This window comes from Balearica regulorum, chromosome Z (genome assembly GCF_011004875.1).
Source record: "Balearica regulorum gibbericeps isolate bBalReg1 chromosome Z, bBalReg1.pri, whole genome shotgun sequence".
NCBI classification, from domain to species: Eukaryota; Metazoa; Chordata; class Aves; order Gruiformes; family Gruidae; genus Balearica; species Balearica regulorum.
In genome coordinates, this window is record NC_046220.1 from 50,706,717 (window position 1) to 50,727,737 (window position 21,021).

Here is a 21,021-nt window from a genome sequence, read left to right on the forward strand (position 1 = left end):
TGAAATTTGATCAGAATGCATCACTGAATCAGTATGGTGTACCTGCCTCTATATCAGTTCATAAAATGTAGATAAGAGAAGGTTTTATTTCATGTCAAGAAGTTAACTCAAATACCTACTGATAGTTTATAAAAATAACCCAAAAAATCATTCTAGCAGAAATGTAAAGCTGGCACGTATATCCTTCCATGCTGCTGCTAACGATACAGAAGTGCAACAACACACCTTGTTGCTGTCATTGGCTGCTAAAGCACCACATGAAAAACCTCAAGTCTCTGCACCACAACATTAAAATGTCCATCTATGACTGCAACAAAGGGACATGCATTTGATTTCATTACCAAAGAGATCACGGTAACAAATAAACATTATATTCTGTGCTTTCTTCATTACATTCTTTATCAGAAGCCTTCATTGTGAAGCAGTACACTTCTAATATACCACATAAAAAAAAATAAAAATTAACACAAACAAAATAACTGGAACTGATGAAAAACTGAAGTAGTTTCCCCCAAGCAGTGACTTTTAATGATATCCTGACATTTTAAGTAGAAACAGAATTAATTTATCAATGAAATTATTTTATTACAGCTTAAATGTGAAAATATTATTCTTTCTTTTAAACTTCTTTTTTTCAACATTTCTACTTCAATATTTACATATTTATTCTTTCCCTTTCATCACCTCTTTTTCCCCACCAAGTACTTGAGGTTGACTTATGACAGTACTACATTTCTTCCCTCCCTTCCAACTCTCCTTTTTTTCTAGCAGGAATTGAAAAATAAGTAGACACGACTAAAAATATGCCAATAACATTTCATAGCTTTCCTTGATTTAGCTTTCTCAAATTTCTCTTTAGATTTTTCCAATATTATTACTCTTCATGATTCTAAACTTAAACAATCATATGCATGTTTAACAAATAACATTCCCAGTCATATTATCATATAGTCCCTCCGAACAAGGAAAAAAACAAAAGAAAAAAAAATAAAATGAACAAAAGAAATCCACTCTCTCTCATCTCATGACTATTCATTAGATTCTTTAATTATTTTCAGATGTAGGATGAACAGAAGTTCTATGTAAATAATTAATGAAAAGGTAACCATATGTTATAGAAGTCATCTGCTGCATTTTACAGTCTGTATCCTGTCCTTTCATAGTCAAAATGACAGTAGCTAGTTACAATATAACACACAAATTATTTTTAAATCCATACTGCTTCAAAAGTAAATTGCCAACAGTGCTACCTGATTCTACAGTACCCTTCAAAAGGATGCCTGTATTCACAGTTAACTATTCAACTTAGAACTTGATGCCTAATAATGACACAAAAACCCAGGAAAAATAGCAAATGACATATAATGGAATAAAATGTAACTCATGCAACAGTATTAAGAGTACATACCCCATTATTAATTCCTATTTTTCACACCTGCACTTACGCTATAACAATCTTAAACAAATTTAAAAAAAAAAAAAAACAAAACACCACAAAGAGAGGGCAATTGAAGTGGGGGAGTTCACTTGATTTTCATACCACCAGTTGTTCTTCCTTATCCTATCCCATGCTTTCCAGGACTCCTGAGATTAAGCAATTTAAAGAATTGTTTTGAAGAAAAAGAACTATGAAGCTGCAAGCAGCCATCTGCAAAGCCATTCCCAAAATGAATGAGAATTTTGGAATGCCTATTTCTATTGATAATAGACATGAAATAAAACATGGTAACTTAAAGATATATACAAGCAAGAACACTCTTAAAATACTGCCCATTCAAATATGCTTACCTACCATTTATGTGCTGGAGAAAAATGGCAAGTTTTTTGCAGAAGGAAGAAAAGAAAATGAAGATTCTTTAAAGCTCTTTTTTAAGACGACCAAGTAAAATGGTTCTACAGAGAAGCACACCAGAAATATGACCAGCTGACTTCACCCTGCAGGTAGGGAGTACGTACTTACTCCTGAATTCTCACCTGACCCATAGATAAGGAAGGGTCAAACATTATAATCTATTATAGACACCATGTTCCCTATTGCCCTCTTTGGACTTGTCTGATGTGATTAATTTGGTGTCTTCAGCAAAGTTTGCTATCTTAATCGAACTACCTGGCAGAATTTCTCAGTATTTGAACATGTGGTAGAAATAAACTGACTTTATGTAGTGTATCAGTCTTGCAACTCTAGCACCTCGTTTTCAATAGTAGCAAAGGAACCATCTCTGGCCAGCAATCTGCTAAGCAGCTCACAGCACTGACACAACTTTTTTATGATACGCACCATTTCATTCCGCTCAAGCTCCTCCTTACAACTACACTCGCACATTCCTTCTCTCATCCAATAAAAACCAAAGTTCTACTATTCTTTTAACTTCTTACGATATCTTACAATTCATCTTACAATTCTTTGCATTCCTTCTGCTGGTTCCTTCTGCTGCACAGGCGTAATGCAAGTACGCATTGCCAGCAGACGCATTTTTGCATTGGTAAGGGAGCCAAATACTGTTTCTGGCACGTGTGCAACGGTTTGCCATCTCTGAAACAAGGAATACAGAAGCTCCTTGCTCTGCGAGGGGGCAATACTTAGAGGCAGTTTTTCACAAAAAAACCCACCTCTAATTTGGAAATGAGACCACACTGCCAAAAAAAGAAAAGCTGTAGCTTCATAATAAATCCAGCACCTCTTCCAGTATAGAATGTATTGCTAGATTTAGAGATTAACTGTCCATTTTCCTCTAGTGAGGATATGACAGCTCTCAGGATAACTACAGCGAACACTGACAATATAATCTGACAATCTTGCCACAATTCTAACATCACCTTAACCATCAGCTGCTCTAAATAAATCCCCTTTCCTCTTTTGTCTGGTGATTCTCTGCACCAGGACAGACTGGATTTTCTATAGGACCTATAACAGCACTGTCCAATACAGTGGTTTTGGATACTTTCTCGACTCGCTCCTCTCTTCTTAGCAGCTATATTTTGAACCTATGGAAAGCAGCAGCACAGCCCTCTAGGTCAGGCTGCACAAAACCCAAAGTGTCTTTTTAGCCTATTCTCTCTACTAATTCCAAATCAAAACCAACAATCCGCTAAAATGTGCTTTTCTCTTCTCTTCATTGAAGAGCACGATCTTGATGGAACTGGGTAATTTTTTTCTACACTTTCCTCCTCAGCAAGGCCTATACAAGGTCTTCAGAGTGAGTTAGCCTCTGTCTCTGGAAGTGTGTGTGACTATGTGAGATCTGCAGGAAACAATACCTACTAGCATCTACTCCTGACACAGCAATATTTCCTTACACTCACATACATCAATGCTGCCAGATCAGGAGTAGTAAATAAAGAACAGCTGTTGCTATGATCAACTTTTCTAACAAGCTCCTTCCTAAGTATGGTCAGCAGATTCATAAGGGCAGAACCTAGTCTCAAAGGACACTGCATTCTTCTTTCTGCTACCAGGTCCTTAAGGAACAACAGTTTTCCTGAACTTGAGGAAATCTGCCTGTATTCAAATAAGGAGCCGTGATACATGAAAAGATTCCTCATCAACAACATCCTTAAAGGGGGAATAAAATCCAGCTTCACTCTCTTAAAACTATACTGACCTTACAATTAAAAAAATTGTGTCACTACAGCAACCAGATAATGTACTGAACACAGTTAAATTAATCTCTTCTACAGTAAAAACAGTTTTCAATAGCTTTAGAAACCATTTTTATCTCAAGAAAAAAAGCTATCCTATTGCAGTCCTAATTGGCTACATGGTAACTATTCTTACCTGGATTGAACAAGAAATTTCCCAACCTAGACCCCAGCTCCCCAGATAATGAATGAGATCATAAAGATGACCTCCCTCTTCTTTCCAGGCTTCAATACTGAGCTCTGCTAATGTAAGAATCAAGCATTTCAAACCAGTGGAATGGGCAGAGGACAAGAAACATCACGTTTCTTAGTGTACTTTTTCCTGTCTAATCCGAGTGCTGCTATTATTTCAGGCTATCTTTGTAGAAACACCACTGAGAACACAAAGGCTGAGTAACAAAGATCCTGAAGTTTTAGCCAACCTCAGGCTTGACTAACCAGGCAAATTAATGAAAAGATGAAGCATGGATTTACAGCACAGTTGTATGAATACTCAATATTGATGCTTTTTTGTGGATCAAGTAGGAAAACTCTTTCCTCAGAATGGAGTATGCTACCTCGCAGAAACACATTTTCAACTTGCAAAGAACGCATTCCTACTGGGAATTCACATAAAACTACTAATGAGCTGTAAAGGTACACTGTAATTTACAGCTTATTAATTTCTTCAGACAAACAAGCCCACAGGTATTAGCCATAGTCACCATACCACCTACCTCAGGTAGCCTTCTATCAATAAACCAGAGTCAGCAACTTTCAACTATTTGAATAATAAATACATTTTCCTTCTCATCTTTCTCACTCAGACCAGCTCCTTAACCAGATTTCTTTCCCTTAATTTTATGAGAAAACTAACTAGAAGATGGCAAGCAGGAAGGCACAAGACATACGATAATTCACTGATGCAGTTCAAAGCAGCTACATAAAGCAGACAAGTTTCACCACTGAAGGCTGATCCCTTTTCCAAGGTACAACTTGAATAAAGTGATCTTTTTAAAGAAAAAAAAATGCCAGTGTCATAAGATATTCTTCACTTGCAATATCTATAAATCTCATTCACTGGAGAAACTTTTTTTGCAATTAGTTTATAAACTTCGCATAATCTCATCACTACTGACACATTCATCCAAACTCCCTATTACCGAAATTATCCTCATGTCCCTCATTATACAAGAATAATCAAGGTTATATGCTACTGGAAATAAAGTGTTTAGATGGCAATAATGTGTGTATACATTTGTCTTAATTTAATAACAGCATTTTTATTACAAAGAAAAATACAATCCGGTGAAGGTACAAAAGTTAAGAAAAATTTATTAGTGTTAATTAATGCTTGAAGGTAGAATTATGCTTCTTTCAATTGTACCCATTAAAGGGGCTTTAATATAGATTTGCACAGCAAGCTGAAGATTTTCAAGTGCAGATAATGAGGCAAGCTAGTACTATTTTAACCCCTCTGGAGTATAATCAGTTGATAAGGTTTTGAAACGTTACAAGGTCTAGGACAAAAAGATTAGCTTTAGTTCCTCCAGATCAGAATTGAAACCTAATTAATTAACAATGTTATAGAAGACAGAAAAGGTTTACCGCTACTTTTACACGTCTTTAATTTCATCTCCTAAGGAAAACAGGTGAAGATATTTTAATTTATCTATTGCATGAATGGCAGAAGACTGATTTTCCTGTTCCCACATTATCCTTTAAACTAATTGTCCAAATCAAAAAAAAATTAACACATTTTTCCAAAAGCCTCACCTTATTTTAAAAGAAAGAAAGAAAAACAAAAACCACCAGCGATCTATTTGAGACATACACATATATTGTAAATTTTTAAATACACCAGGTAGGAAATGTTTCCAAAGAAAAGGGAGAATGAAAAAAAATATGTGTGGCAGTCAGCCTTCAGAAGAATAATAATTAACATTCTAGGATAGTGAGTTATACACTTAAAAGCAGCAGTTAGAAATTCTTTTCCTTGAAACAGAGAAATTATGTATATATGGAAAGGATACATCACTATTGAGAAAAGAGTTTGAACCACTGTATAAAACAAAAATGACAGTCATAAGATAAGTATAGCAACGTAGCCACCAACCTCAAAGGAGTAAGATTTTTACAATATAGCATTTAGAATAAATATGTGTATGCCACATGAGGCACAGCTGTGACTATCAAGACCAAAAGTTACCAATCAACTAACTACAAAGACAAGAATTGAAAGAAAAGGTACAAAGGGAAAAAATACAATGGAAAACTCAAATAAAATACATTTTGTACTGAATTTATGTGCAATATTTGATGGAAAAAAAAGTGCTTTAATAAATACTGTATTTATTTGAACCTCTGAATGGTACATTCTGAAATGCTCCACATTATTTCATACTTAAAATGTTTAACACAATATGCAGCTATGCAACAAACTTATGGCAAGTCATAAACTTATGGCAAAAAAGTCATTTATCTAAAACTGAAGATTACACCATTGTAATTTAGGAAAGGTGCACAACAGACTGAAGTCATACTAAAGTACATAAATGTACTGCATGCACTCTGTTCCAAAGATATCAGACAGCAGAAGTTTTGCAAAACTGTGATTTACACTGATTTTTACCCTTAAAGCCACTAGCCCCATCCTCATGAATATTTGAGCACTTTTTTTCCTGTTTACTTTATACAAAAACGATTAAAGACCATATTACTTCTCAGTCATAAGTTGCTAAATTAATTATTTTAGTTGTTTTTCAGTAATATCCATTAAAATGGAAACCCTTCAAACAGTTGAAATATATCATTACAAATAATGCTAATCTAGGTCTCAGTATTATATACCTACATGCATCTCACCTAGGGTGTAGAGAATATGCTTTATTATTTACAGTAATTTCAAAAGGGCTCTTAAGCATGTCAGGACAAAGTCTAATCAGAATACAAGAAAAGAAAGATTATCTCAAGTTCTCCGTCTAGGGTTTTGTTGTTGTTTCTGACAGCACCATCAGCTTACATACATGTCAAATTATGACACATCCTTTATTTGCCTTTTTTCCCTTTGTCAGCATGGATTCATACAATCAGCTGTTTGGTGGCCACTCAGAAATTCCTAGTAAATAAATACCCTATGACAAATTAAATTGTCGCAACTGGTATCTCTGTATGATGCGTGAAGTGGAGAGAAAAACAACAGAAGACAAAACTGGATAATCTCACCTTTCTAGACGTATCAGATTGGTAGACTGCAATATGCAGCCTTAAAGCCTTGCTCTCTATACTTTGCAAGAAAAAACATTCATTGTCATTACTGTCAAAACTCACAGTTTCATAAGCAACCTATTTGCATGCAAATTACACAAATAATATCTTTTTCTGCTTAGATGAACAAAGAAAGAACAAATCTAGAAAACTCTTTACTACATTGTTCATTACGCTAGCTCCAGTCTTTGATTACCAAACCACCGAAACCACTCCAAAAACTCAGAAAATGATCCCCATCTTGTTTCAACCCTGTGGCATCCCAGCCAATGGATGATACAATGAAGGTCAAAATGACATCACATTCATATACAGCTTTTATATACAGCAGTGGCCGTTGGCACCATCCGGTGCCTTTCACATCTCCCACCCCTGCGTCAATGACACTCTAAGGGAAGAAATTCGAGGGGCTGTATTACAACATGCCTTGTTGTAACAACCATCAAAAAAGCAGCTTCTGTCCTCCTCATCTGTTAATTCCTCCCACCCACTCCTTTCCCAGCTGCCACTTTTCCTTGGTTCTACTTAAATTTTCAGCCTCTTGCCACCTCCAGATGGTAACTGTATCACACTATCAATTTCTGATTTCTTATCAATTGCAATTTCAGCTTCTGAAACTGACCTGAAACCACCAAAAGCAATCTCAAGGAGAAGCAACCTACAGGTTCAGAAACTGCCACAGCACAGCTTCTTAAAAGAACATTACTGCACACAAATTCTCATAAACTTCTTACACAGGTATTTTCTCTTTCAGCTAAGGATAAGGGTATAAATGCAGGAATAATCACGCATTCCTGGCTTATAAAAATGATGTGCATGCAGGCACCAGACACATTACAAATCACATCTACAGCCATGTGGACATGACAACACACAGAAATTTCGGCCACTGCTGTAATAGAAAATAAAAGGAAGAATAACCTCATTTCACTGGTGTTTCTCATCAGGCAGCAGGCGTATCAGGTTTAATTTGAGCAAATCAGAAGTAGGCAAGCTCTGGAAACCTGAGTTTACACCACTGGCTACACAACTTACCTCAGTTCAAGCAAGACTCTAGTAAAGGCCATCAGAAACGTGAGGAAATTCACTAATGATCCGCATGACGGGTCAGAGTGCACACTCAGCAAATTTGCTGATGACACAAAACTGGGAGGAGTGGTTGGTATGCCAGAGGGTCATGTTGCCATTCAACAGCTGGACAGGCTGGAAAATTAGGCTGAAAGGAACCTCATGAAATTCAACAATGTGAAATGAAAAGTCCCGCACCAAGGGAGGAACAACCCCATGCAAGCTTGTATGCTGGGGTCCATGCACCAATATATGCTGGGGGTTGCCCAGCTGGAAAGCAGCTTTGCAGTAAAGGACGTGGGGGTCCTGGTAGACAACAGGTTGACCATAAACCAGCAAAGTACCATTGTGACAAAGATAGCAAATGAAATCCTGGACTGCATCAGGCAAAGTAATGCCAGCAGGTCAAAGGAGGTGATCCTTCCCCTCAGCACTAGTGAGGCCACATCTGGAGTACTGTGTCCAGTTCTGGGCTCCATAGTACAAAAGAGATACGGAGCTACTGGAGAGAGTCCAGCGAAGGGTCATGAAGATGATTTAGATATTGGAGCACGTCTCCTATAAGGAAAGGCTGAGAGAGCTGGGACTCTTCAGCCGAGAGAAGACAAGATTCAGGAGGAATCTCATCAATGTATATAGATACCTGAAGGGAGGATGCAAAGAATATGTAGCCAGGCTCTTTTCAGTGGTGCCCAGTGACAGGACCAGAGGCAATGGGCACAAACTGCAACACAGGAGGTTCCCTCGGAACATCAGGAAACACTTTTTCACTGTGAGGGTGACTGAGCACTGGCACAGGTTGCCCTGGGAGGTTGTAGATTCTCCATCCCTGAAGCTATTCAAAAGCTCTCTGGAGATGGTCCTGGGCAACTGGCCCTAGGTCACCCTGCCTGAGCAGGGGTGGTGGACCAGATGACTTCCAACCTCAACCTCAATCTGTGATTCTATGAAAAACTATGTATCAGTCAGCCTTTTATCCCCAGGAAATGCAGGATTTAGACATCTGAAAGAATACTCTCAACCTTTGTCTGTGATTTGCTATCAGCTTTATTATCTGTGAACTAATTCTAATTCTTTTTCTCTCTCTCCATATTACGCTTGGTCTGATTATGACTTTTTTTCTTATTAACAGTCCTAATAATATGGAAAAGCAGATTCTCTTCTCCTCACAGTCTTGACAAGGTAGTAATTTAAGCTATATGGAGAAAAAAGAAGGTGCAATGTTTATTGCTCTCCTGTGTTTATTTAGCATTTATTAGTGTTGGATTTCATAAGTATTTCAAATATTATTAAGGGTTCAAAGGTTTCATTATTCTTCAAAGAATTATTTTGATTTTTAGAAAATGAGCTCATATTTCCTCAATTTCACCAATGGCTTGACTCAACACAAAGTTTCCATTTAAACTTTTTTTTTTACTGATACACAACACTCAGTTTTGAGTGACAATTCAATAAAAAATACACATGACATAAGACCTATGTATGACATTTTGGATTTGTCGGTATTGTTTTATAGTTTATGCCAGCAGTTAACTTAATAAATATTGTTATAGTTTAGTAACACTAAAATACATAGGTGTATTGCTTTTAGGATACTAGATGTTTAGTCCTCTAGAAATGTTTTATTTTTGTATTTGTTAGCGTGGAAAATCTTTCCAAACCAGAGGCACATTACAAACCTAAATATAGTCAGAACTGTTCTAGATTAAAATCCAAGTTAGGTCAGTCCATTAGGCAAAATAAGACAATGACTTGATAAAACTTTTCAGAAAAAAATTAATCTAAAATCATAGGAACGTTTTAGGTAAAAGGGCAACTGTTCGAGCAACTCAGAAGAGTTTAACTAATACTTTATTAGAAGGTTATCATCTCTGAATCACCTGCCGTTTTCACCTTAAGACACAACAGCAAACTATTTTCACCTCTTAGGAAATATAAATTCGATGCCAATGATAGAAGTTTTCTTAACTGCTATATTTAAACACAATACAAACCTGTTCTAGCGTTTCTATTTTGTTGTCTTTAGCTTGCAAAATCTCTAAAACCCTTCTGTCCTTGACTTCAGCTTTCTGCTTTTCTCTGGAAACAAACAAAAAAATAGACACTTTATTAGTCATAATTTGCAGTTAATCGTTTGAATTTTTCATGTCCTGATAATGAATGTCATTTTAAAGCACAGAAAATTAAATTATCTGAAGCTGACAGGCATTGCAGAATTAATCAGGGAGCATATGGCAAGTGACAGCAAATTACATCTGTAAACAGCTAACACAACTTTGTTCAAAAAGAAACAGAAGCAAGAGCTCTTAAAATACATTTTTAAGCAGCTGAAATTATCTGTCTCATTCTTTCCTAAATACTGAAAGTGTACATGTCCACAGACTGAGCAAAATGCTTTTCTTCCTTCTTGGCAATGTAGAGCCATGAAGCTGCTTGAGTTTGTGAAGTCCTTCTCTCAACTACATGGCATTTCTTATGTCTGAAACAACACTTTTGAACATAATGGATAACTATTTTACTATCTTTCACATGGATGGAATCTATAAGTTTTACTGGGGGAAAAAAAAGACAGCTCAGAAATTTGGGTAATGAGGACAAGCAGAGCCTCTCTATGTGGTTAATAAGTGCAGGACTGTAATCATTTCTGTAACACTTCGTAGAAAACCACCTGCTGAGTCAACTAACTACCTCATCTCATTACTATCCCATTTCTTGACTGAGTTTTAAAGTTGATTCCCTTACTGGCTTCTGTCTTAGGTAGAAAGAAAACAAATGTTGCAATAGTAAAGATACACAGAGATTTCCTAGCACAAAACGGAATTCCTATCATATATCTGCGACAAAAGGTCTGAGAAACATATATTCCCTGCAAATGGCCAAATACTTCAGGCATTCCCAGCACCGCAGGTGAGAAAGAAGGAGAAACTCAGATTATCCCTCCTCTCACAATACAGGTAAATTTCCGCTATGGTTGGGTATAAGACATGCCTAGAAACCAGAGAATCCTACTTGCGTAAGTTTTGCTTTACCAAAATGGGAATGTTTCAGAGGTGGAAGGGAATGGAAGAATAGTACCCATGAGACTGCAAAGATGATCAAAGGTGGATAAGAATATCCATCTGTGCACAAAACGCTTCATCTACTGAAGCATTTTGTTACAGAGAACAATAAGGATAGTAGATATATGGGCAATTATTTTTCTCCAATATTATTAATCACTGCATATTCTACTGTTATTGGTGATTTTAAATGCTAAATTACACTGTGCCCACAGGCCATCCAATAGCATTGGATTTTTAAATAAAGTTCTGATTGCTAAAATATCTAGTCTGATCTTAAGTAAAGAATTAAATAAAACGGGATGGAATTTAAAGCAAGTTTTTTGGAAAGCGAGGTCTCAAGGCAACATAACTCTAAGCAGTGCTCTCCTACTGCAAATACAGCAGCACTAATGTGTTGTAGCACTGGAAGAAAACTAAGAAAAATCTAACTGAAAAGATATGTATCTAAATTACATTTAGCTATGAAAAACAAAAATATACAGGATCTTAAGTAGTTGTGTGACATTAAAAAAATCTAATTCCATAAAGAAAATATTTCAGGAGCTGTAACGAGCAGAGAAAAGTGAAACCAGGAATATTCAACAAGTATTCCAAAAGACATTTCATGTCTGAAAGGTATTTAACATTTTAACTGAGACAGAAACGTAACAGAAAAATGCACATCAGATCCTGACCCCAAAGCATCTGATCACCTGCAAATCAGAAGAATCCTGGAATTGTCATTATAGGTTGCCAGAAAGACATGACCAGTGAAATACATAGTACAGCCAGTTTTTCATAGTTTATCTTTGAACATCTATTAAAACTGAACTAAATAGACTGCAATTACAGATATCCATGCAAATATTAAGTTAGCTGGTTACACTGTGATGTCCTTTGAGAAAAACCCACAAACCTAAGGACAAAAAAGGGAGCACAAAAGAGAAAACAACAAATAGGTTTCATAATACATGATAGTTAATGAAACTGACCCACCCTGCTTATCATAGAATGTTATGGGTTGGAAGGGACCTCAAAGATCATCTAGTTCCAACCCCCCTGCCATGGGCAGGGACACCTTACACTAGACCACGTTGCCCAAAGCCCCATCCAACCTGGCCTTGAACACTTCCAGGGAGGGGGCAGCCACAGCTTCTCTGGACAACGTGTGCCAGTGCCTCACCACTCTCAGAGTAAAGAATTTCTTCCTAACATCTAATCTAAATCGACTCTCCTTCAGCTTAAACCCATTACCCCTTGTCCTGTCACTACACTCCCTGATAAACAGTCCCTCACCATCTTTCCTGTAGGCCCCTTCAGGTACTGGAAGGCCACAATTAGATGTCCCCGGAGCCTTCTCTTCTCCAGGTTGAACAATCCCAACTCTCCCAGCCTGTCCTCACAGGAGAGGTGCTCCAGCCCTCTGATCAGCTTCGTGGCCCTCCTCTGGATGCTCTCCAACAGCTCCATGTCTTTCTTGTACTGGGGCCCCCAGAGCTGGATGCAGTACTCCAGGTGGGGTCTCACAAGAGCGGAGTAGAGGGACAGGATCCCCTCCCTCAACCTGCTGGTCACACCTCTTTTGATGCAGCCCAGGACACAGTTGGCTTTCTGGGCTGCAAGCGCACACTGCTGGCTCATGTTGAGCTTCTCGTCAATCAATACCCCAAGTCCTTCTCCTCGGGGCTGCTTTCAATCCATTCTCTGCTCAGTCTGTAGTTGTGCTTGGGATTGCCCCGACCCACATGCAGGACCTTGCACTTGGCCTTGTTGAACTTCATGTGGTCTGCACCGGCCCACCTCTCCAGCCTGTCAAAGTCCCTCTGAATGGCATCCCTTCCCTCCAGGGTGTCAACCACTCCACACAGCTTGGTGTCATCAGCAAACTTGCTGAGGATGCACTCGATCATACATAACTAGTTTACAGAAATTGAATTCTCAGTCAGGTTTTAAAAAATGTTAAAAGACTGTCTGATAAGCTTATAAAACTTTGTACTAAAAGATAATAGACAATTTTAAAAATTAGAAGTTAGTAACAAAAAACGTCTGTGAATAGATTAATGGTATATTACTTATCACAGAAGTTTGTGCATGTTCCTGAAACAGGTATACTGTCCATGAGGTACTGTTAATTATTCCACAACTTAAATGAACCAAAAACTGCTCCAGTATAAAAATACCAATGCTTCTTCATACTTAATTACTTTGCTGTGAGGTCCTTAATCACTATCAACAATTACCCTTTTTCAATGATAGTATTTGCAGTACACAAACCCCAAATACTTCTGGGAAGAAGGTATCTCTCTCCCATAAGCATGTTACACCATAATCTGAGGAACTGATGGACCTATATTAATCTATGTCTAAACTGTAAATATTATAGCACTCCAAGTTTCCTGAAGTCTTAATTACAGCTAGACAACTCCAGAATTTAAGATCAGACACAAGTATAACTGCTTGATCCAAAATTTTAAGAGCTTCTGAAGACACAAAGCAAAGCAGGTCTTTACTACAAAGTGCTTCAAATAGTAATGTGTAGACACAGAAAGAATTACACAATACACACACAAACGAGCCCCATGAACCACTGAAGACCATTGCCTCCAGCCCTCAAAATTATCCTGACCTTAACCACTGGCTGACATGTCCTATCCATCCCACAGTGATGTATTTCCCTCTTCATTTTAATTCAGCTGTTTTTATTTTCTATTTCTGCTTAAATTAAACTATTGCTCTAACCACTCATTCTGTATCTATCTTCTACAATATGCCATTGTCTTTCCAACTCCTCTAACCACTATCTCCTCTTACAAAGTCAACCTTTTTTTAAAACTAGGTCCAATTAAACACAAATACTGGATAATTAGCTTCTTAACTATGCAATCATCCCTTGAAAACTTATTAAACTTGTTTTCTAATGGATTAATTGATCTGAAAACCTGATAGGTCAGGTAGATTTCCCAAAGCAAGGCTCAAAAGAACTCTATAGTTGTGTGGTTTTCATTTTTTTTATTTTAAAGAAAGAATGGGAAGAAAGTGAATAAACCAGCCAACAACTATGCAAAAGAACAAACTGCTCTGGAGAACTGAAAACAGTATGCACAGCTAATTCTGGTGTATTATTAGTAGTCAAGAATTTATGGAGCCCTATGACTTTAGGACAAGGCTGCACAAAAGAGGCTTAAATAATAAAGTCCAGAACTGAACAGAAAAATAAGACCTTTGTTAAAGCAAAAAATGTATTTGCAACACAGCACACACCAGCCAATGGTTCAAAGCGCATTTCTAGTTAAATGCAGTATTTTCCCTGATTATGTGATGCTCAGTCAAACAGTCCTTCGAACAAAGCCATCAAGGAACGACGTTTATAAATACAGACATATCATCATCATTATGAGTGGGTAAAGTCTAAGGTATGTAAATTCAAGGAGTTTTTGGCTTTCTGAGGTTTTCTTTCAGACTCTTAAGATAGCACAGGCTGTAATAATGCCCCCTCCCAAAATAGGTTTACCAGCTACCACCCATAGCTAAAAAAAAAAAAAAAAAAAAACCAATTACCAGAATTTAAGCACACAAAGGATGTTGTTGGAAGCCTAAAGCATAAATTGAAACCTCATATGGGACTTTATCAGCAGCCTCTCCTGGTGGCATAGAACAACTTCCAATGCTTGTTACAGGACAGCTCCCCATAGACACTCAAGGTAGTATAACTGACTGCAACTTGCAGATCATATTTGGATCTGCTGTTGCACCTTGAAATAGGACTTGCTAAGATCTGCAGCAATCCCCTCCTCTTTTTCAGAAGGGTAACAAATATTAAGAGAAATCTTTGAATGACTTTATTAATTGAGCAGTTACATACTTACAATATATTTTAAAAAGTCCACTGGAATATGGGGGAAAAAAAATTCAGGCACTGTCAAGAAGCTGATGATGATCAATGACTGAGACAAACTCCTGTTTAGCTAATTAGAACCACTGATGAGCAATAATGATGTGAGCTAAGAATATTTGCAGACTTCTTTAGGATGAAAAATGGAGTGAAGAGAGGCTGTCAATTTGTACAAGTTTTAAGCTCCAATCAGTTTTCCCACGAGTACTACCTATTTTAAATGTTTAACACAGATGCATTCAGTTACAAAGATTATCGAGATTCAGCTTCCCACAAAAATGAAGAAACTGAAAAAATTATTAATAAGCTTAACATTTTTCTTATGTTATGATTTTTTTCCTCTGCTATGCTATACTTTACACAACAGGACAGGATAATATTTTTGAGGTTTGGCACATCTTTAACGTCTTGTCAAAAATGAAACATTAGACTATAAGGAAACATTTAACTATGAATGAGGTAAAAAAACAGAATATGCAGCACAAAAACCTTAAGATTTTAAAAATCATAAGTTTGCTGAAGTTTATAAAACACCATGCTTTCTAAAATCTACAGCAAAAGCAGTCTGGAAAAAGGCATCTTGTATCCTACCACAGGTCATAATCAGTCAAGCAATTAACCACTTGCCAAGAAAAAGTAATTCAGAGTTGTATATAATTATGTCATTTTTACATAAAATAAATTAAAATAATGTTAATTAATAAATTGAATTTGCTGTTTACAGGTTTCATGAAATATGTAACCTTTCAGTTCTACAAAACAGCAGGATTTTAAAAAAAAGTATACAAATTTGCCTGTAAATAGCTAAGAAAGTTAAGGTTACACTTAAGTTACAACTTTAGGATGTGTGGTAAAAGAACAAAAGCTATATTTTAACACTATACCGATATAACTAAAAAAAAAATGCTTCTAGAAATATTGTTACTTTTGAAAGATATTTCTTTTAATCTAAAGGGCTGCAGAACTAGAAACACTACAAAACATCAGCTTCTGTGATGCAGCATTTAACTTGATAATCATCTCCCCCAGTCTTCCAACTTCCAACTATTTTACAGATAGACTTACACAAATGCATACATTCAATGTTGGTATTAAACAGATAATGAATTGCCCACGTGCAAAGTGAAGTTGTAGAGCACACACTGTCAATGTTATTGTAAATACAGCACCAATATTGTAATTTACTGTGTACAGCCACATCTCTGCAGTTGCACAGTGAGTGGTTAGCAGAAACAAAGCCTATGCCTTGATTTTCCAACTAGAAACCTTACTGTGCTTCCAAGTACCTATTAAAAAGAAATAAAAACATAAAGCTAAATAGTTTTCATTTGATAGAGTTTACTTTCACCTCAGATTCTATAAGATCCTTATACTTCATGATGAATTATAATTCATGCACATTATTTTTTCTTTTCATACTTACAAACAGTACTTTTAAAAGATTTAGACAGCATGTGATAAAAAAAGAATTTATATTGACACCAAACATTCTGCACTTTTCTAAGACAACAGTTATTTTCTATAACAAAATTGCATACATCTATTTTTGTTTCTTTAAGAAAAGAAATTAAGATCTAATTAAAGAAAAATTGTAAAATTAAATTATTTCCTTAGCAAATTATTTATAGAGCCAGTTCTATGTTCCATGATATGTATCAAAATGGAAAAGCATCATTACAGAAATGCAATTTTTTTTTTGTATCTCTATCTCTAACTTGATTGATTTAATTCATTAGATGATTTATTAAGGCCTCTTATTTTAAGCTTTGTACATAAAATACTAAACATATTTTTACACTAGACTAGTAAAGAAAATGGTGACATTCTTCCCTAATAATTTTTTAAACATTTTTCATCTAAAATACACAAGTCTCTTACAGTGTTCAAAATATCAGCACTTCAGAACAGACTGCTTTAACATCTGCACATCACCAGGGTTTCCCCCAAGGATTTTTAAATGATGCCTGCCTGTGCTGAATAAAGTGCTAACTTGCACCTTGCATTTCAAACTGTGTCCTGAGCAGCCATCCAGTTGGTACAACACCAGCTGAATTCCCAGAGGCCACTGTTCAATCAGGCTTGACTGCAATTATCATGTCAATATTTTGTGCTCCGATATGCAGATATGCACACATGGAAGCTGCATAATACCTTCTTCTCCATGGAATGTTGACTTATGTTCAATGTTCTGAGAATTTTTAATGAAACAGGATATTAAACTTTCATCAACTGTAGAAAATCACAATTATTTGACCTTAGATAAAAAGGTTGTACTCTTATGCTCTATTATTCTGTCCACTTTATTGAGTGATAATAACTAGGGAGTCCACTTTATTTTAAACTCAGAGACACAAAACAGTAATGGCCTTTAAAATGTGTTAGATCTTGTTTATTTCCTCATTCTCCTGTCATTTTGTTTCCTGTTAATTTGCACAAGAATAAAATGATAAATGGTTTAAGAAAGCTTCTGCAAGCTATTTATCATCCCTTCAAAAGATGCAAGACAGAGTTTTTTTAATTGTTTTTCAATTAATATCAGCAATCTATATTACTCACTCATATAACACATTCACTTATCCTTTTTTATGTAAAAGTATTTGTCATTTTTAGTACATAGGTATATCGTCAGTGAGAAGTCTATGTCAACTGTATTTAATTTTCCTTCCACATTCTGATATTCACAGGTATCATGGTTTAACCCTAGCCGGTAACTAAGCACCACTCACTGACCTGTGCCACCCTCCAACAGGATGGGCAGTAGAATGGAAAAAAAACCTCATGGGCCAACATAAAGACAGTTTAATAGGATAACAAAGGAAAATAATAACAACAACAACAATAACAACAAGTTATGCACACATGCCATTGCTCACCACATGCAATAAAAGCAAACCAAAACCCCCAATACTGTCTGTTTCCAAGCAGCGAATCTGACTCCTGGCTAGCCTCCCCAGTTATACATGGAGCCTAACATTATAGGGTGCAGAATGCCCCTTTGGCATTAAGGTACACATTGGATTACCCTATCCTTCCACATTACCTACTGTCATGATTTAGCCCCAGCCAGCAGCTACGGACTATGCAGCTGCTCACTCACTCCTCCCCTCCACTGGTGGGATGGGGAGGGGAATCAAAAGAAAAAGGTAAAACTCATGCGTTGGGATAAGGACAGTTCACTGGGACGGCAAAGGGAGAAGAGAATAAAAACAACAGTACTTATAAAAGCATACACAAAGTGGGTGATACAGAATGCAATTTGCTCACTGCACAGAATCCCATGCCCAGCCCATCCCTGAGGAGCAACTCCTCCTCCCCAGCCAGCTCCCACTAATATACTGAGCATGACATCATGGTATCAACTATCCCTTTGGCTAGTTTGGGTCAGCTGTCCCGCTGTGTCCCCTCACAGCTTCTTGTGAAAAACAACTCTATCCCAGCTGAAAACCAGGACATCATCCACCCCTTGTTCTGTACCTTCTACATCATGCCCAGATCCTGCACGGCCCAATTAAGCACCACCACTTTTCCTCTCTTTGACACGTGACATCGTTCCCTCAGTCTAGGGGCCATGCCTCTAAAATGCCCATTGAGTTCATTTAGTCCACGACTTTGGGCTCCATCTGTCATAACAGTCTCTCAGGGCACGGGAGATGGTGTGTGCTGTTGGATTGTTGCATGGTGCATCCGGAGCTCGCCGCTGGCGTATCTGGCATGGCCCAGCCCCACGGTCTGCAGGATGAAGATGCCAATTTCAAGGAAGTTGCTGGCTGCTGAAGCCAGTTCTGGTCCCATCCACCAAAGCTGCACTTTGCTCAGTTTCACCAAAGGTCACCCTTCATTAGTCTGGGTGATTCTTACTGTAATACCACTGCTCTGCCATATAGCAATTGTAGTAGTGATGACGTACAATGGCAGGGTTATTTAGCAATCAACATCACGTAGTTTAATTTATGGGCTATTCTCACCCCAAATCAAATCCCCTTGAGGTACACATCAGACTTCCACATCCCTTTGCATCACCCACCGAGTGCACCCAGGTCCTTGAGCAAAAGCAGTCCCACGGATGGGTTTGCCTTTGCCCGAGGCAGGGCTAACCCAGGCTGTCTTCCCCAATACCTTCTTCACGCACACTGCGGGGACTTTATCCCCTTCTACAGTACGTAGGAGTTTTGACTGGGGAGGGTTAGCACGATTCGTAGATCCCCTAGTGCTGACTAACCAGGTGGCCTTTGCTAAACTTGTGTCCCAATGTGTACCCCAGGGGTCTATGAGTTTGTTTTGGAAATGAGTCCCAGTGTCTGCCTCGATTCTTTCTGGGGTGCCATGTCACCACAAGACTTGCTTTTCAAGGCCCAAGACAGTGTTCTGGGCGGTGGCATGGGGCACAGGATACGTTTCCAGCCATCCACTGCTTGCTTCCACCATTGTAAGCACACGGCGCTTGCCTCGGTGGTTTCTGGGAACGTGATGCAATCGATCTGCCAGAGGCCCCCCCATGTTTATATTTCAGCTGTCGTCCGCCATAGCACAGAGCCTTTAGCCACTTGGCTGGCTTGATTGCAGCGCATCTTTCACATTCATGGATAACCTCTGCCATAGCGTCCATGGTCAAGTCCACCTGTCAATCAGGAGACCTTCTATATGTTGATCTCTTCCTCAACGGCCTGAGGTGTCATGGGCCCACCGAGCTATAAATAATTCACCCTTGCGTTGCCAGTCCAGATCCATCTGAGTCACTTCCATCTTGGCAGCCTGATCCACCTCTGCTGGTTGTTCTGATGTTCCCCAGTGGCCCGACTCTTGGGTACGCGGGCATCTACATGACGTACCTTTACGACTAGCTTCTCTAGCCGGGCAGCAATATCTCACCACATATGGGTTTGCCCCTGTGCTGCCAGTTGCTCTGCTTCCACTGCTGCACTGGCCACCATCCATGAGTCGGTATCAATGCAGAGCATCGGCCACTTTTCCCCCTCAGCAATGTCTAAAGCCAGCTGGATGGCTTTCACCTCTGCACACTGGCGCGACTCACCTTCTCCTTCAGTGACTCGTCATACAGGACTCCACACAGCAGCTTTCCACCTCTGATGCTTGTAACAGGGCCCATCAGTGAACAGGGCATTTTGCATCCCATTTTCTGGCAGTTCATTATACGGTGTCGCCTCTCCAGCATGTGTCATTTCCTCCTCTGGTGATATTCCAAAATCTTTGCCTTCTAGCCAGTCCATGATCACTTCCAAGATTCCTGGGCGACTGGGGTTTCCTATTCGAGCCCGTTGTGTGAACAGGGCAACCCACTTACTCCACGTAGCATCAGTTGCATGGTGTGTAGAGGGGACCCTCCCTTTGAACATCCAGCCCAGCACCAGCAGCTGGGGTGCCAGGACGGGCTGTGCTTCAGTACCAGTCACCTCCAAAGCAGCTCGAACCCCTTCATGTGCTGCCAATATCTCTTTGTCAGTCAGTGTGTAGCAGCCTCAGATCCTCTGTATCCCCGACTCCAAAACCCCAGGAGTCGACCTCCAGTCTCCCCTGGTGCTTTCTGCCAGAGACTCCAGGTGGGGCCATTCTCCCTGGCTGCGGTGCTGAGCACATCATTTACATCTGGTCCTGCCCAGACTCGCCCAAGGGCTGCTGCATGAACTATTTCCTGTTTAATTTGTTCAAAGGCTTGTTGTTGCTCAGGGCCCCATTTGAAATTGTTCTTCTTCTGGGTCACCTGATAGAGAGGGCTTATAAGCAGACCGTAATTTGGATTATGAATTCTCCAAAAAAACACAACACCTAAGAAACTTGTGTTTCCTTTTTCTTAGTTGGTGGACACATAGCTGCTATTTTGTTGTTCACATCCACTGGGAACTGACAAAGCCCATCTTGCCATTTTAGCCCTAAAAACTGGAGCTCCTGTGCAGGTCCCTTGACCTTATTTCCTTTTATGGTGAAACGGGCTTTCCGAAGGTTTTGGCCTCTTTTCCTCCCTTCCTCAGACACTTCTGCTGCTGTGTTGCCCCATATGATGATGTCATCAATGTATTGCATGTGCTCTGGAGCCTCATCCTGTTCCAGTGCAGTCTGGATCAGCCCATAGCACATGGTGGGGCTGTGTTTCCACCCCTGGGGCAGTCGGTTCCAGGT

The 21,021-nt window shown here is 38.6% G+C and overlaps 1 protein-coding gene across 6 annotated transcripts in view; it reads right to left on the minus strand.

The window, feature by feature from the left end:
* Positions 1 to 21,021, minus strand: part of CNTLN (centlein) — a 207,257-nt gene that overhangs the window by 160,792 nt on the left and 25,444 nt on the right. For all 6 annotated transcript variants that reach the window (XM_075740036.1, XM_075740038.1, XM_075740035.1 and 3 more), the window contains one exon: positions 9,948 to 10,032. In XM_075740036.1, coding sequence (XP_075596151.1) covers positions 9,948 to 10,032 — 85 coding nt within the window. The remainder of the gene's footprint in view (positions 1 to 9,947; positions 10,033 to 21,021) is intronic.